Source organism: Cariama cristata, unplaced genomic scaffold, assembly GCF_000690535.1.
Source record: "Cariama cristata isolate BGI_N322 unplaced genomic scaffold, ASM69053v1 scaffold4983, whole genome shotgun sequence".
Taxonomy (NCBI): Eukaryota; Metazoa; Chordata; class Aves; order Cariamiformes; family Cariamidae; genus Cariama; species Cariama cristata.
In genome coordinates, this window is record NW_009608901.1 from 214,222 (window position 1) to 233,237 (window position 19,016).

Here is a 19,016-nt window from a genome sequence, read left to right on the forward strand (position 1 = left end):
CTAGTATAATTGGTTTTCATTCAGCTTCCAAATGAATTTGTGGAGGGAAAGATAATGCATGATTTAACATATTTTGAAATTATCTGTAATTACATAGATATTCCTTTGCTATCTTTTTACATCTCTCCTTTTGACTCAATGTATGAGGTTTTCTTCTTCTTCTTCTAAATGTGGAGGTTTGTCAAGCATCACTGCTGTACTTTCAGGACAGTGAAAGCGAGCTAGCTTGCATCTGCTGTGAAGAGTCTGTAACAAAATATTCAGTTTCAACTCCTTAATATGCACACAGATTCTGCTTTTGTTACTGCATTTAAAAAGCTGTGAATTGTTATATGTGAGATTCCCGTGTCACAGGACTACTTTTTCATTCTTAATAATAATATTGAGGTTCTGTGCAGCCCTTTTCATCCAAGGATTTCAAGGCACAAAACATTAACTAATGAAGTCTTGTGATACTCCTGTGTTACTGCACCGATTTTTTTATGTATGGTTTGCAGAATACAGATAGCATAAGCCAGTGTTGTGAGTTAGAACAAAAAAAAAGAACATACCAGTGCAGTGAGACCTCCCTCCTACACTCCTGCAATTGATTTGGTAATTAAGGATCTGATCTGGCCTAGTGAGATGGTACAATTCCCTGCAGTGGAATTAGGTTTAGGGACTATACATTTTAAAGTCTGATTACTGTCAGAAAAAATATGCATTTTCTTATCCAACAGACCTACTCTCAGTAAGGCAAACTATGATCGTAAGTTGACAATTTTACATATGCTTCTGACTATAATCTTGTCCTACAGTGAGGAGACTTAAAGCAAGCAGCTACTAAATGCTTACCCCATCCAATTCCATAATAATATAAGTGCTTGCTCTCTTCTGACCCAAATACTTTGATCACCATACTGTAAAGATGAAATCCTTCCACCAGCATCCATGCAAAAGCACTCAGGAAGAAAAAATGGAGGAGAATGGCCAAAATCTTGCAAGGCACCTAAATTAAGAACAAAAAATTAACCCATTAGTTCTTCATGATTCAGTCACATTGGTTTTCCAAATTTTTTTAATTTCTGTATACATTTACAGGCTAAATGCTAAATCACTGGAGTAAAACAGTCTTAAAAACAAAGCACTAGAGAATTTCATTTTTTCTACAGCATTTTCAGATAGCTTCAGAGTAACAAATCCTCTTACCTTTCAACAACAAAAAAAACATTGCCAAATGTGATGTGGAAATACAAAATGATTATTTATTTATAATAATAGAAGCAATACTCCTACTGAAGTCTACAAAATATTTAAGAATACAAAACTGAAAGGTTAACATCCTGTTGCTGAGCCTGTAGTAAATATAGGGGAGTCAAAGACATCAGGGTACAAGCACTGTCCTGTACCCTGCTCCCCCTTCTGTGATGGTAGAAAAACCAGCACAATCATGCTCATTTTATACAAAGAACTGGTAGAAAGTCAGTGGATCAGTTAAGCTTGAGTGAAACATGGAAATTTTAAAATAAAGTGCCATGTTGAACCAGCTCTTTAGTTACAATTCAGCATGCGGTTTTCCTACTTTGCTGTTCTTCATACCAAAATTAGGATAATACACAAATTAAATCACATTGTATTCCAATCTCTGTCTGTCCTGGTTAGAAATTCTGTAAGAGTCTCATATGCTCCTCCATCAGCAATACTAATATAGACATTTAAAAAAATTATAGCAAGCTATCTTTGGCTCTTAAGTCCTAATTGCTCTAAGGTGGGCATCTAGTTTGCCCACCTGTTTGAATTCTCAGTTTCCCATAGTCTGATGTACCAGCTGTATATGAAGTCATATTTGACAAGAACACATCTAGTGATTAAGGCAACGAACTGAAAGTCTTCTTTGTAGAGTGTTTACAGATAATTCAAATAATCCTTGGTAGTCCTTTATTCACTGTCTGCTGTCAAGATTCTGGAAATAAGAGCTAATATGAAAGTTTAAGCACTAGAAAAATACCATCTAAAAAGTAAGCCCACCTGGTATAAACTGGACTATCTATTTCAACTTAAACTATAACATGTTTTGAAGTAAGACAAATGCTGCCCCAAAAGAGAGGAATGCCATGACTAAGGCAATGCAGCAAGAAGTAAAATCATCCTCTTGAGTCCTGTTTACAGCCCCCTCAGTGCTTATGGCCTACTGTGGATTACAGGAAATGCAGTCTGAGCTTAAGACCTGGCTTTTCCTTAAATTGCTCTTCAAAGAGGTCTTTATATTTTTCCCTAAGTCTCTTATCAGCCTACCTTACGAAAACAGGAAAACCTAATACTTTCTTCTTCCCCACTTCTCACATATTTGCACAGCATATTCTCCTTTCCCCACTAATTGCTTTTTGAGGATGTCTCACCACAAGTGGTTTCACTCATCATACAGTAATTGAACAGATGTGACTGCCAATGATCTTACCACAAGATAACCTTGTTTGGTTTGCTTTCAGTTAAGGCACATTTTAAACATGCTCTTGGAACAAGTCCCAGCTGTATCTCAGTTTTGCATCTTGTAGCATATTGATGATGGTTATTCTGCTCTGTAGTTCTGTGACACCCACAGAATTTCAGAGGGACTGATTGCATGCAGTCCATGTAAATGGGAAGACTTTGGTTTTTTTCTTTTCTTCAAGGTTTCCCTTCCTCACCTGGACAAGTCACAGTAAGGTATCTGGGCAGGTGGAGTCTGTGTGCTCAGGAAGCATTATCAGTAGGAACCAGTTTGCTGCCACAGTGGTCTTCAGATGTTAATCATTAGTTCCCTTTGTTGCATTAGCTTAGCTGCCCTGTGCTGGCAGTTTATTCTTTTTGTTGATGGTTCAGGATTTTGTACACTAATGAAAAGGAAAATGTTGGGACTTGACAGTATAATGAAAATTGAAGCTTTCCCATAGCTTCTGACTTGTGTGCAAGGACATTCTAATGCAAATCCACTGTGACTACACGTATTAAAAAGCAATAACTTTGGTTTTAATTCATGAAAGTGAGATCTGTAAGTGGTTTAGTATTTTGCAATGTTCAGTGACATATAACTAAATCAGATTTGCTTATTGACAAACATTGTAAAAACCTTTCCAGTTAATTTTATCTAAGGCTATGAAATCCATTTTAATGTGTTTTGATTTCTACCAGAAGATTAGTCCACAAAACCAAAAATGCAACATAAAGGTGACTTACAAGCTGGTTTTGTCAAATGGATGCTTTCCAATTTTTGAGTACCCAAACAATATGAATCACAAAACAGCAGAAAACCAAAATACAGTGAAGTAGCAGGAGGCTGGTCTGCATAGAATTTTGTTTAATACTGAGTTGCAGATTTTTACATAAAATCCATAGCAAAGTTGTTACTCATTCTATATTTGTGCCTTAATTATTACTTTGAAGATACTCTAAATGACAGAATTGCCTTTTTGACAAAGGCATTGGAAAGCTCAGCCTCTACATATTAAAAACAAGCAGATATCCCTTGCTGTATCACATGATGCACACTACTTTTGGTAGAATACCTGTAAAAAGACAGATCTCATTACTGTTACTCTTACAGTTGACTACTTGTGAGTCTGTGGAAATAGAAAAATCAGTCCAGCCAGCAGCAAGATCTATCATGTTATAGTTGTTGAGAAAGTAAAGCAGACTTTCAGAAAGGCCTCTGAAATAATAGTAATTTGTTTACTGTGGACAGTCTTAAAACAGGCAAACTTGCATACATTTTCTAAATTCAGCTTATAACAGTGACTTCAATTTAAGTGGCAATCTTACTGAATTACACAGAACACTCTGACAATGTCCTTCCCTGCAATCTATATGCTGCTTTGATACACAGTCTTGAATTTTTGCAGATACATATATCATAAACAAAAATAGTTCATTTCTTCTCTCTGTTTGGAAGCATTTTACGCAATGCCATGCAGGAGTACTGAGTAAGAAACAGCTCAATACACTGATGCAGAACTGCAAATAGTAAACACATTACATTTTCCAGTTGTGCCGGAAAAACACAGTGCTGCCTAACACAATATACTTCAATTTTCATTTTCCTATGTCTAAATAATACTCCACTTGCTCCCACAAACATACTCAGGTCTTTGGAAGGCTTTAGTAGCCTAAAGATGGTTAATTATTTTTAAATGCACACTGCTGTTTGGGATTCTGTTAAAACAACAGTGCTGTCTAGTCTACAGCAGAGGGTAACTAAGACAGCAAACCTCTCTGAAGAAACAAATCAATCTATTGCTGAAAGTCTAAGGGAAGTCATTAGACTGGTATGCAGATAGCAAAGATATCAGTGACTTCGCAATATAGGAAGAAAATGCTGTGTGTGAAGATATTTGCTTTCTCTAGAAGAAATAAATTCTGGTTTCAGGAATAATTGCCTTCCTGGAATATGCCATGATCATTCAGGACTACTGTTTCAGCACTACTAGTGTTAGGTATCAAGGACCAGCTTTAAAAAAAAAAAAAAAAAAAAAGGTCTTGAATGTATTAGGCCAAAGTCCTATTCATGGAAATAGAGTTTGGTGGTTAAAAATTACTCCTACTCTACAAAAGGAAAATTGCTGTAGTATAAATTGTAAATGATTAAATCATACATCTGAAATTAGCAAGGGAATACTGTATGCTGTATCTGGAATATCCCTAGAGACGGAGACAGGAAAAGGATGGAGAGTCTAAAGGCAGTCATGCAAGAAAATGATGCCAGCTCATGGCCTGTTTCAATAATGCCATTCCCTATCACACTGTATTTCCTCACGCAAACTGGTATCACTTCTCCTTTCAAGCAAGGGCTCTTATAAACTGTTCAGCACTAGATACACCCATTTTTGGCAGAAGTAGAAGATTAAGAAATTTACACCTTCTAGTGTAAATACTGCCTCCCTCTTTTGTAAACTACCACTTAGAAGTTCAATTAAAGCAGCAATTAAAGGTATTAAAACTGATGTCAAAGCTAGTGAGAGCAGAGCATGCAGAAGGTAAGGACAAAAGACTAATAAAAGGATGAATCACAACACCCCTCATCCCAAGATGTTAAAACAATAAAAATAAAAGTGTAGCTGATAATATGTACATTATGCTTTTCAACTTTAAGATCTTTACAGTATTATGCTCTACAATTACTGCTGTTACAGAAGAGATAGGGCTGAAATATCCATGGTTTCTCTGAAGTGTTTCACTTTGGAAAGCCTGTGGCATAAAACAGGTCTGGCTTTCTGTGTGTTACTGCTTCAATTTAACTAAAGTAAGTTTTGAGTAGGTTTAAGAGAATTGAAAATATTCACCTATTAAACTACAACTTAAGCCTGTGTGAGCATTTCACAAGCTTAGCTACATCTGCTTAACTAAACAAGGAAGACATTTGTATGTGGACAAGGCACATTATAAATGTAAGTGGACACTGGGATCGATCTCTGGAGAACACGGGCTCTACCTACATCCAACTGAAAACAGGAAACGCAACTAGTAGTTCATAGTATTTTGAAAGACTGGAGGTGATGCTGGCCTTGATAAAGTGTGAAGAGGCTTTTACACATTGTCTGAAGTGACTCAGTTGGAAAATCTGAAATGGATGAAAAAGGAAAAACTGTGAGAATAAGACAGCCTGTTATGCTGAGCGAATGTTTTATTGCCCTCAAGCCTATGTCCTTTCAGCAGAGTTTTAGCTCTACACTTACTCAGAGAGGATGCCTCGTTTCCATTGCCTTCAGTTTCAAGTTATATCTTTTGCTGCTCTCCACTGTCTCCATTTCATTTTCCTTCTAAACCATTCCCTATCATTTTCTCCCTTGTACATTATCTTACTCATTCAGGATCTACCTGAATGGTAAACAGGAAAAGAGTATGAACTTAGTTTTACAAAGTGCTTTTACATCCTCAGGTAATAATAACCTATGTAAAACCAGACATTATTGTTATTTATAAACTTAACAGATGTTCAAGGGATCCCATTTGAGCCGAATATAAATATAAGTAGCTGCTGTGGTAGCAAAATGAAGAGTGTGCAAACCTCATATTTACTTGTACTGAGAATAAAAAGAATAAAAGATTAATAGAAACTGCTCGTTGCTTGTCAAAAGTAATATGGAGCAACAACTGGTCACCAAAGTAGCAAAGTCTTAACCATTACAAAAACGAGCACACTGGAAGACTATTTTAAAATCAGGTTTTGTTTCTGCTTTTGCAACCTTATGCTACTTTAAATAGCAGTTTTTAAACACAATAGTGGAAACAAATTGGGTTTACTGGTATGTAACACTGTTAATCTGGCATATTCGTCTTAATCTAACCCAGCCATCTTAGATGACAGTTTTAATGGTTTAGATTCTGGTACTCTGCATAAGGAATTCCTTCCTCTTGTAGCAGATCCATAAAATCAGTCTGTAATTTCAAGTTCCAATCTATATGATCTGGCTGAAAAAGCCTACACATGCATAGAGCTTAAGTACCATGTAAGCAATATGAAGGCCTTTGTCATTTGCTTAAGCGGTTGCCTTAGATGCCCAGAGAAGTATATACATGTTTTAAGATACATAGGGTCTTGGATTAAACACTTACAGAGCGATACTTAGAGGTAATGCTTTCTGCCACCTCTGGCTAATTAAGCAATAGTTGCTATACCTTTCCTATTGATTATTACTTAGGTCAAATAAACATGAATGATACTTAAAAATCATCTAAATTTCCAGAGTAGAGACCATGATCAATAGATCTACTTTTCAGAAAAACAGTCTATTCTACCACACAAATAAAACTTTACGAGCAAAAAACAAAGACCTTCTGTTTTGCTCTCCAAGAAAGCAGAAGAAATTGCCACAGTTCCATCAGGAAGCTCATTATCTTCCAACAGAAAAAGGATGACTTTTTAATGTGGAAAAAAAAAGGCAAACTACCATAGCAGAGAATAGGTGATTAAAAAAACCAAACACCCCCCCCCCCAAAAAAAAAAACAAACCTCAACCCAAAACCCTAACAGAAATACAAATACCTTACCTAAATACAAAATTCGTATCATTTTCTCCAATATAGAATTCCTAGTTTTCAATACAGAGAATGGGTAAGAGAAGGCATAAGCCATGTCAGCCAGAAGTCAGCCATGCCATTTGAACACACAACTGAAATGCACCCCATTACTATAGTGACTTTTCCATTTGATGGGTGTATATCTTTCAGTTTTGCAAGCATCCAGACACGGCTGGATTCTACAATGACACTATTTGGATGCACAGAAGGCTTTATCCAGTGTCATAGGATGTCGGTTCTGGCTAAGGCATGTTAAAAATAGCAGATCTTACATGCAAGACAATTTCTTGCATGTGGCACATGGCATTCATTCCATGGAGGTGCCTCGCAAAAAATACGATCACTCTTTAGCACTTACCGTCCCAGGGCTGAACTGAAAGCTGGTGAGAAGCAGGATCTGAGCCACTAAGACAGCAAAGGACAGATTGGCATGGATATGATAGCGCTGGTTGCGGATGGTGCTGACAGACCTGGCACAAGATAGAAAGACACATGAATAAAACTGTATTCCAAGAAGCATGAACATATTGAGGATTTGTCAGCATGCATTTTAATTGGCTTTTGGTCACTCGTTTTGGTGGAGTTATCATGATGTCTTTTGAGCACTCCTTCCACCAGGGTGGAGTAGTACCTAATTGGTTTCTTTGATATTCTGCTGCCATCCTGAAGGCATCAGAAAGACTGATCTGCACATTATCTAGCTCTGCTGATGACTTGTGATAGACTATTAGCAAAGGGCTTGAACCTCAATGGTGCTGCCCTGCCAAGGAAGTCAGATCTGCACCTCACAGAAAGGATACTGCACCTTGCCCCATGTAGCCCACACTGTGCCACAGAGTTTCTGGTTTTATTTTGTTGGTATTTGCCTGTATTAGAAATAAGGGAACGTGAAAAGATATTGGTTACAATTTTTACCTTACTATTATCAGCTTTTGAGCACAGGAACTATAGCTACTTATATGGATGGGCAGGGCCTATCTTGACAGAGACCTGATGTTGATTACATCATCATTTGAACTTATCCCTCTTGGCTTTGCAAAAACTGACTGGAAATCTGACAAGAACATGCTTTCCTGGGAGTCTTCTGACTTCATGTTTCTGTTCTCATCCAGAAACAGGAAGTAGAAAATAAACAAAAACATTTATCTGAACATTTCAGGCCTTTCACATAATTTTATTCTTCTCTTTAAAACAAGAATAGTGCTAGTGATAACAGGTTTTCTATTTCAGTCCATACTGCCTGCCAGCCCCTACCTTCAGCTTTAATCGTTTCAGGAGGCCTGGACCGTTTGGCTATGTGAACGGCAGTGCTTCCTCCACACAACAGTACACACTCCCATCTTTTTGCTGTATCACGCGGGATGGTGATGACTTTTGCAACCGCTGGTGTCACATCGTGCGTGCCCCCTGCAGCAGGGTGACACAGATGGGACAATGCAGACGATGGCTTGCTGTCAGCCCTGCTCTTCCAGCACTGCTGTAGCCAGTGCTCCCTTAGAAGGGAGTGAAGAGGGAGACGACAAGAAGTATCGATGTCCTAAAACTAATTCAAAGAGACAGGTTGTGCTGCCTGGTGCCAATGGCTGTCTAATAAGGAACTTCATGTAGTTGCAAACTGGAACATCGTTACCCAGAAGGCAATCAGGACTGCCCTCCTGGGAAGCGGTCGTTGTTGCCAGTACGCAGAGTAGCAAAGAACTTGCCAGATTCCTCTCCACTTACCTCATGGTCATCTAACACTACATTGCAAAATTTTACTTCAGCTGTTTAATGAGGCCCTGCTCTCCAGTGAAAACCTAATCAAATTATTTTTAATTGGCAGTTTGAATGATCCTGTATGTAGGTGGGGTGCCTAACTCTGTGACAGTCAGCTGGGTCCAAGCTGTCTTTCCAAGTCTTCTGTTTGCCTCCAGTTTCTTGAGGAGCTTTCAGCCCCACCACAGAAGGACCATCCCCTTTTGCTCCTTTTTCCTCTCTAAACACTGTAACATCCAGTTTTGCACTCAGTCAAAAACTGAGCAGATCATTCCCCTTAGCCTAAACATGCCAACAGAGCAATGCCAGATAGGCAGACATTGGACTTCTTTAGAGCAGATTTTGCCACGCATTATGCGCTTAATCCAAGTATGACCACACAGATCTTGAGACTTGGAAATAATACGGGGTTTGGAACAAGCAAACATTGCAATCAGTTTACTGGGTTTCAGCAAGTCCTTTTTCCTAGAAACTAGCCTCTTAACAGGATGTCCAAAGGACACGCTTAGGCACAGAAATCAAAAATTGAACTCTTGAGTAGGAAGAATATGGTTTAATGTGCGAAAGGAGAAAATAATTCCATTCCTTGCTGTGCTCCCAATCTGCTGTGCAACCTCAGACAAGTTACTTCACACTTTATCAGGTTTTCTGTTTTTTATTTAGACAGAAACCTCTACAAAAGCTTTTTCAGAACTGTTTGTATCAAGCCTAGCTGGGCCTTCAACTCAGTTGTCACCACTGGAATATAAACAGGCATGAAGACCCTAAGTGCCCCGTGGCAGAAACCCTCCCAGTGCAGAGCCCTCAAAGGGGCTGCCGTGTTACAGGCAGGGGGCTACAGAGATCCAGAGGATTTAAACAGAAGCCATGGAGAGAATTTCACGCAACACATTAGTCTAACAGAGAACAGGAAGATACTTGAAAATAAACGTGGGTTATATGATGTAATTGTGTACAAGCTGTACGAAACAAAAGCGAGGCAGCCTATGTTGACCGAGCCTTCCTTTCTGGGCATATCTTTATAAACACACTGCTTTACAGACAAGACAGTTGAAAAGCAGAAAGAAGTACTGATTGTACACTCCAGGCAATCAAATATGTATGTAGGGGGGGAAGAGGGGGTGATTCTGCAGTCCGTGTTTGTACTGTACTCGCGCTGAGCTCCAGACCAAGCTCTCCTACAGTGTCCTTTTAGATTCCTGAACTATGGCAAAACATGGAGAGTTTTAAAAAAAAACCAAAAATCCCTCATAGGATGGAAATAGCTTGATATATAAAGACCACCTCATTTCAGGAAATGAAAGTAATTTAGAAATAACCAACCAACTGTTACAAATACATGTGCAGAATCTAATTAAGGAAGGTCGTGGAATTAATAGCCTTTGTTTTATTCTGAGCACCTGAAGGGATCCTAACCAGTGGCCTGAAATGCACTGCTTGGCTTTCTGCATGATAGTTGCTCAGCAGGTATTAAGTTAAAATTACTCACGACAATATAGCAAATGTGACCAGCGTGATCATCAAGCAGAAGATGGACAGAGCACAGCCAATGTAAGTGATGGAGGAGAGGGCCACCTGGTGTTCTCTTGTTAGCTGTACACAAAGAAAAAAATTAAATAAAAACTATTAATTGATTTATTACACTACAGAACCACAGGTCAGCCCCCCTGCACATAGCGTGTCCTCCTCCACCCACCCATACATAAGCTGATGTTCACAATCATTCACTGCTGTTTCTAACACAAGAAATGAAGAATCAACTCCAAACTCAGTCCCATAGCCAGGGCATCCACATGCCTATGGCATTTTGGTTCCCTCTTTTATTTCAGAAATCATTATTTCCTCAGAATAAGTCAGTTTCTCTGCTGCTGCAATATCATCAAGCCTGAGATCAGAGCAGTTTATTGGGCTGGACAAACAATGTCAGCAATGGGATCTTTCACAGCTCGCAGGGCACTTTGCTAATGCTCTCACACTGCAATAATTTACATCATTGTGCAAATACCAGAAGTGCTTCACAGCAGTGAGAACTGACAAACCAAGATAACCCATAAATCACAGGCCATTTATAGCCCACTTGTTGTGTTTAATGCATCATGTTTTCAGTGCCTGTTGAAGGAGCTGGACTGACATCTACAGAATGGAAAACTACAGAAAAGACCCAGCATGAGCAGTGAGAGGGTAAGCCTCTCATCTCAGCCTCTGGTTTTATCTACAGGTGCCTTTTGTAGAAGTAATTCATAAAACATTTAATCTGTAACTCCATAGTGCCCGCCACTAGGATCTATGTTAAAACCTGAAGAGATTGAATGGGGGAGGGACAGTGTGTTTTGACCATTCATCGTAAATTAATCAGAAAGTGTGCTTTAATTTTCCATGCAAGTTCTCATAAAAGAATGACAAAAAAGCCACACCCAACAAAGGGAGCCAAGCAGTATTAACATATAATAAGTAGAACAGAGCTAGGCAGGAAAGAGTTTTCTCATCTCAGAAGAATTTTCAAACATTTTTCCTGACTTGAATTTGGACAGAATTGACATTTTCATAACGTGAACATTTGGGGAAAAAAAAAATGTGGTCAATCAAAAAGTTTTAATTTTGATGCCTGAAATACTATGTTTTTATTTCAACATCTATTTGCTATAAATTGAATTCCTAGCTGAAAACTCATTCAAAATATTTATTTATTCTGAAATATACAGAAAGGAACAATATATTTTCCAATTTTTTTACAGTAACTCTAATAAAAAATAATCCTTTCTCACAGCTTGGAATTTTCTATTATTTTCCCACACACAATAAAAATTCCCCCTCAAACAAAGTATTTAATTAGAGATTACCAAACCCAAACTGTTCTACCAATAAACTTCCCATTAAAACTCCTTTTAAAGGAGAGAAATAACATGTCATGTAGTTATGAGGAAAAAAAATCATTTAAAATACAGAGAAAACCCACGTGTGCTATATGTACGTTTTTCTTGTAATTATCTGCCAACAGTATCAGCTCACGTGCAGTAAGTTTTACAGCAGAATAGATTGCGGCTCGCTTAGCAATCTGAGAACTATTAAGCGATGCAGCAGCAGCATTGAAAGACAACTGTTGCTATGGTGTTACAGTTCCTAGGAAATATGATGCAGCTCTTTAGTATTTTTTCTCTTTCAGCCAAAGACACATTTCTTTTCCCTGACTTGGAAAGGGTTCTGTTTGCTGGACCAGCTTAAAAGGTCCATATAATTTCTACAAAAGAGCCCTTATCATCCCTCATTCCCCAGAGAAGATATGTATAGCCGTTCTTCACAGATTATTCCTGAAATAGGAATAACTTGTGTGGTAAATTGGGCAGTTTAGAAGTGATTTCCTCATCAGGGATACTCATGTCCAAAATGCATGGACCTTATTTTCTGATTGCTCCAATACACATCTTTTTCTCTTGCTACAGGTGGCTTGCAGTTCTACAGAGGGAGGAGGGGAGCAGAGGAAGCTTTTCCAGCTTCAAGTCACTCTGAAATCAGTATTTCTCAGCAGTTCAAGGCTTTCTTTCACTCCTTTCACTCCCAGCATCTGCAGCCAGAAAATGTTCACTACAGAGGTCAAAGCTGCTCAGTGCTCATTTAGATTTACAGTGGTCTATCACAGTGTTTGCATTGGCAGAGGCGGGTAAGATCTGCAAAGGAAAGGTAATGTCTTACAGTCACATACAAGTACAGAAGATACAGGGGATCCATCTAGTGGAAATGGGCAAAAATCAAAGCCTTTGGTTTTTTCCATAACAATCCAACAGAAGATAATGATCACACAAACATCTTTTTCTAACTAATTTCGACCATAACTAACATGCCTCTAAGAAAGTTTTTCCCTGGGTTTTAGCTCAGTCTTCCTCCAGAAACCCCTGCAGGGCAAGACAAGACAGGAATCAAGTTCTCCCAAGTGGAGCCTGTATTACTTGGAAACAAAAAAAAGGAAAAAAATACCTCTTATCAACAAAACGTAGAAGATTCATTCAAACTTAAAATAACCTAGATAGGTCCCCGCATCTATGAACTGGAAATTGCTCTTGCGCTGGTAAACGCAACCAAAATCTGATGATGCTTTAAGAATGACACTCTTAAATCAATACCCACATCAGTCTGGTAACAACTATTTCAAAAGCAACGTTGCTGTAGTTCACATTCTCATCTTGCCTAGGGTAAGGGACAGAAAACCTGTAGGTAGTTTTGAACCACTTTTTGTTTATTAAGGAAAAGGTGGAGCCTGCTATAACTGCTCTTAAACTGAACTGTCAGGTTGGAGGGGTGCAGGAGAGCAGTCCCTGGAGCCAGTGAAACCAGCTCCTTTCTGTGGGTGATATGAATTGCAGGGGGAAAGATACAGCACGAAAAGAAGGCCTGGAATGATTTCCAGGGTGTGGAGCCTCATTTCTAAATACAGGTATGTGGTGCAGGAGAGAAGAGAATCTGTATTTAAAATATTAGGTCTCTACTAACTTCTCACAATCCAACTGTTACAGCACAGCTGGATGTTGTGTGTCTATGTTCACATTGTAAGTGATAACAAGCACATAGTTTTTTAGAAATACCTGGATTGTCAAAGCATTGTGCATCATCAGTTAAGAAACAATTTCCTATAAATTCTGATGCTCTGATACGAGCTGATTTCATTTTACCTCAGCTTGGCTTTTTGAAAATTTTCAGACTTCATGCATGACATGGGATATTAGACAGTAATTTGGGATGATCTTGTAGTCAGCACAAAAATCCTAATCAGGCTGTAATGCTATTACTAAAGAAAATAGCATTGAAAAGTACCAAAAAAACATTGAGCAATCTGTGAAGTAGTCCCATGAGCCTGATTCTCACACTTGGCCCAATCAACATTAAGTTATTCTTTTCTTCTAAATGGTTTTGCTTCTTGAGTTCATACAGTCATTCTGTTACACTGCAGCAAGCTGAAAAGCTAGGAAATGAGTTCCTGCATTCATGAGTGTTAGTAATCTTGAACACTAAGAGACAGATGTTTCTTAGTTTCAGCTTTGACAAACAGTCAAATAAAAAATTCATACTCCATATAAAATGGAGTTTTTAGTTTAGGCTGTAACACCCTTTACCTTGCAAGTGTTGCTGAGAGGATGGACAAAGATCTGACCGTTTCAGTAGTTACACCCATCTGCAGTATCATAGTCTATTGTCTTACCCTTGCTCTCCCTCATAAAAGAAGTTAGTACATTGCTCAACATTTTTATTTTGGAAACTGACAGGCAGCCGGATGGCCTGAGAAATGATCCTGGAAAGATACCAGTTCAGACTCCAAATATATATTTTTCCTTTATGATGTTGTTAATAACAAGAAAATGAGTGACATCTAACTCCTCTGTTTAAAAATAACTGCACAGGAAGATGAAAATACATTATTACAATGGGATGGTACTTTCCATCTCTGCAGTATCTGGGAAAGGTTAGTTGAGGCTGAAAGACTTGTTCAGTAGGCTATACATGAAAAATTGTTTGATCTGTATCTAGAACAGAAAAAACTAGTTATTTAAGTAACATTAATGAGCAATTGCATATACAACACAGCACAACAACCCACTAAAAAGCTAGATGGGCTACAGGAACACAAAACAGCAACTGGTCAGATCAGAGCATCTGTCTGGGCAGCGCAGGGCTCTCTCTGCTCACTGTTCCCTTCCAGATGTCCCCTTCTTTCATGTGAAATTTGCACTCCTGTCCCTTTTCTCATTATTCATCTCTCAGGCAGTTGACTGCATGTTTTCTGCTTTGCAAAGGGGGTACTTTTGGCTTTCTCCAGAGGAAGGGACATTTTGGGGAAGTACTAATCTAAAATGTTCTTCTTTACATACTGTAAAATATCCCTCTATGTGTGCCTTTAGAGCCAACACATCAGACAAAGGACTGAGTTCAAATACTTAAAACAAGGTTTGTCACAGCTGATCATGAAAGGGTTTGTCTGTATACCAAATTACAACTGCATGATTTAGCCACCAAAAGCAGTAATTTCATTGTCTGAACTACTTTTGAAATCTCCTTTCTGAAAAGCAATTCATCTTCTTCCAAAAAAAACCAAGTTCTTGAACCAAACAATGTTTTACAGCCTTAAAAAATGAGACTTGCAATCTAAGGACTATATCATTACTATCATTTGTATATTAACGTTACTTACCAGTAGAACACAGAATATGATATTTTTGCACGTGCTTATATACTGTATATATTTTATGAAACCAAAGTTATTTGTTTACTGGTGGAAATGCAAGACATGACAATTGCATTTTGCCCTAAGTCCAAACATAAGATCAAGTTATATTTCAGTGTCCCTTTTGGTCAGCTTTCCATCTCAAAGAAGCATTCCTACCATGAAGTTACTTACAATGATGTATGGTTCTTTCCCCGTTTATCGAACTGACTGAGATCTGCCACAAGGCGATCAGCTGCTGACCTGGGCTGAAATCCACTCTCAAACCCTTCTGCAAAGGCTTGAAACAATATCTTATGAGACATTTCTTGGGGGGAGGGAAGGGAGGAGAGGTAGAAGTAAAAAATTAAGGCTCAGCCAACCCTATTGAAGCTGCACCTTTAAAATGCAATCTGAATCCAATTAAGAAAAGGATGAATAATTAACTTTGGCAGCCTGAGTGTTTCAGAGACATCAAAACGCTGGCCTTGGCTGATGAAGCTAATGGTTTTAATTGCCTCCAGAAAGGCTGCTAAAATTCATTTTCAGTCCAGTGAGGCCTTTATTTATATATTAAATAATAATAACAATACAAATCTCTGTTTTCCTTCAGCTTGCCAAGCACTTTGTTAGGTACATAACATTATGGGTTTTTTTTCAAATTAACATCTGTGTTTAGTTCAGGAGGCTCAGTCTACCTACTGAGACCACAAGAACGATTTTGGTGGGGCCATACCTAATGGCACTGCACAATCACTACTCACAGAAAAAAAAAGTCAAACTTGATTCAGAGACTTCTTTTCTCAAGCCACAATGTATCAGATACTGCAAGTTTAGAGAAAAAAGGCCTCTGAGAGTCACGCTTTGCAGTGCAATCATCTTTATCAGCCATTTCCAGCAGAACTGCTTTTGAATTCCCATCCTCTATTAACTCCACAACTCCTAGTGATCAGCAATAAAGTGCAATGAAGGGGGCTTTTCAGGATTAAAGGAACGTTTTCCTACAGCCAGCCCAGCCTGGTGACTGCTTATTTAAAACTTTTCACTGTGACATTAAAAGTTTAGAATTTTCCAAATATCTCTGCCAAGGTATTAATTAGTATTTTAAAAGCCCATGTTGTCTTTTAAAGTAGTTCTGGGCAAGATGTCATCTGCTTATTACAAATCTCACACAGCAAGTTTTTAGTTCAAATGAAGCCTGAAGGAAGCATGGCAGGGAGGAAGGACTCAAGTTGTGAAGTGATACCAAATTATAATAAAGTTTGGGGATCAGAAAAGCAGATATTTGCAAGTTCTTCCTCATATCTCTGTGTAACACAAAGCAGGGTGGTTCTTCTGCCTTCATTTCAGGCCTAAGACTTGCAGTGTTTCTCAAGAAATGTTAAATGCTGTTATTTACAGCAGATTATCCTCTGGGAAACTGAAGGTGTTACTTTGCCCATACACCTAAGACTTGTACATCTGTTCTCTACTTCCTCTTCTAACAAGAGCAGACTCATCCTGCCTCCAATTAACAGCCAAACCAAAGTCCAGCAAAGAGGGCTACGAGGAGAATAAAACCCAGCGTGGGTCCAGCAGGCTCTCACAGGCAGGGAAACAATGCTCTCTTACCAGACTCTGAGTCTGAGATTCTTCAGAGCAGTTGAGGATAATTAAATACCCAGCTCCCCGTAAAATTAAATGAAAATTAGTATGTCTACTTTCCTTATCCCAGGCTTGGGCTTTGACTCAGAAACATCCATTTTGATTCAGGACTGCGGCTAGCTGTGGCTTGCACCGCAGCCAAAAGTCTCCAGGTACCTAGCCCTGAATTTCCCCTACTCTGTACTTTAGGGAGAAAGGGCATAAGAAGGCCAATATAGGAGACAGATTGAACTCAAGAGTACAGAATGACTGAATTTAAAGATATTCAACAGACAACAGTGATGGATGAAGGTGCAGTATCATAACATTTTTATCCTGCATGGGGAAATCCTTTAGTCAGCAAGAAGACCTAGCTGCCAAATGGCTCAGTGCTTTCATTTTGACCATAGAAAGGAATTCTATGTTATTTTGTAATGTATTCTGATTAAAATAGAGTCCTGTTTCATGCTCCTCAAACAAAAGGGTTCTTTTGACCATTACAGCACTCTTAAATATTTGTGCTTTTCCAAAATAAAAAGTCAATTTTTGTTCTCCTCTGCTAAGTGAAATTCAGTAAGTGCCAAACAATTCTCTTAGGAATTTGAGGAGTTTAGTATCCTGCAGCATTAGTCCAACTTTTCCCATGTAATTCTATGGGATTAAAGACAGAACCAGAAAGTCTTCTATTTCCTCCCATCAAAATCAAAAGAGCTGTATTGGCATAGGAATGGAATAGTGAAAGAATGAACAATGGTCCTGAGTTATAAATCAAGATTAGTGCTCTATTTTCAGGAAAGATGAGCATGAGCATAGTAAGGGTAAAAGAAATATGACGCACAATCATAGTGTGAACATATCAGCGAGATGTGTTCCTCCATGGGGACAACATCCACTGCAATAAAATGGAGGGGGAAGTGGAGAGAGCGAGAAAGAGCAAAGAAAGTTTACAAAGCAATACTAGAATAAACACATAGGCTGATTTATCTTTGTTCATCCGATGGGTAAGGGCTGTCTAAACTTTCTGTAGAGATCTCTTCAGTTAAATAAACTGTCAATGGTAATAAACAAGGACCAAAAAATTGCAATGCCTATCCAATTTTTAAATATGCAATACAAAAGAAAAATCACTGGACTAAGGCATTATTCCTTTTATGTTCCCAGCAATGAAAAGCATGCTGAGAAAAGTAATTATATTAAAATTACAAAACAGCAGAAATCGGAGAATGCCACATTATTTCCATTTCATTGTCCTATTATAGTATATAATCCGAACCTCAGCTGGTTGAAAAATTTAAGAAAAAAGGTTATCATTTCAGATTGCTATTTTAATGCCCCCTGAGTGCAATGTTTGACTAATAACTGCAATATTAGATTTAGGAAAACAATGCTCCAAACTTATAAATTACACACCTATCCCCCATATTTTTAAAGCATTTCACAATATTAGGACATTATCGAAACAGCCTTTATAAACATGAATAGATGCACTTTTTTCTCAGTCAGCCATACATTGTCAAAACTTGCTGTCAGACTGAGCTATAACAGTGAAAAATAACATAAAAACACACATATTGCCCCAAAGAAGAAACTTAGGATGTCTTTCCCTTTGTAAATAGAACCTCACAGCCAAATCCCCAAGCCTTTTCAAAATCCTGGGCTCCCTAAAGATGCTATGGGCTGTCTCTATAGCTCCAGCTGCAAGATCAGACATTTTTAAATATTTTCCCCTTTACAAACGTTTCTCTGCTTTCAAGTCCACTGGTGGGCAGTTTGAACTATATTGATTGATCCTCCCTTCTGAATTAAGGAACAAGAGCTACAAATGGGAAAAACAAAGTCATTTCTAGCTTTAGAAATGCAGAAAATGTGTTTAAAAACCTGAATAATTTCTACCACAGATTGTATGACACTATTACTTTGCTGGAAATGTCCATCCACATGTGAACTTTATAGTGGTGATTTTTATACCCTCACAGTTGGAAAAGACAGAAAGAGGAAAAAAAAGGGGAAAAAAACAATTTAAGAGAATGGTCTAAGAGCCATAAATATTACAGTTGCGTCACGCATCAGTCACTGAGGGAAGGGGGACCCAAACCTCAAACTCTACTTTGCTGTGGGAGACAAAGATTTCCCCTTTAAAAGGATTTTTGGACTCTGGATCCCCAGGTGTCCACCATCCTTTTGCTGAAATGACATTTATGTGGCAGATGGTACAAATAGCCTGGCATGCTTTGTAGTTGTTGGATCACTATAAAATAAAAACCGCCAGATGGCTGGCATGTTTCCTGGCAGAAGCATAGGGCCCCACTGACTGATGAGAGGAAGTAAAGCTGCCCAAAATAAAATAACAGTGTCTGAATTTTCTTTGGAGGGCTTTTGAAATGTGGCTTACTCCGTGTTGGGTTTGATTCCTGCT

At 38.4% G+C, this 19,016-nt stretch overlaps 1 protein-coding gene across 1 annotated transcript in view; it reads right to left on the reverse strand.

Annotated features, from left to right (window-relative positions):
- GPR133 (G protein-coupled receptor 133) overlaps positions 1–19,016 on the reverse strand; it is a 154,905-nt gene that overhangs the window by 41,203 nt on the left and 94,686 nt on the right. The window contains exons 16-18 of the mRNA XM_009697328.1: positions 10,277–10,380; positions 7,391–7,502; positions 835–988 (exon numbers count right to left, since the gene is read on the reverse strand). Coding sequence (XP_009695630.1) covers positions 835–988; positions 7,391–7,502; positions 10,277–10,380 — 370 coding nt within the window. The remainder of the gene's footprint in view (positions 1–834; positions 989–7,390; positions 7,503–10,276; positions 10,381–19,016) is intronic.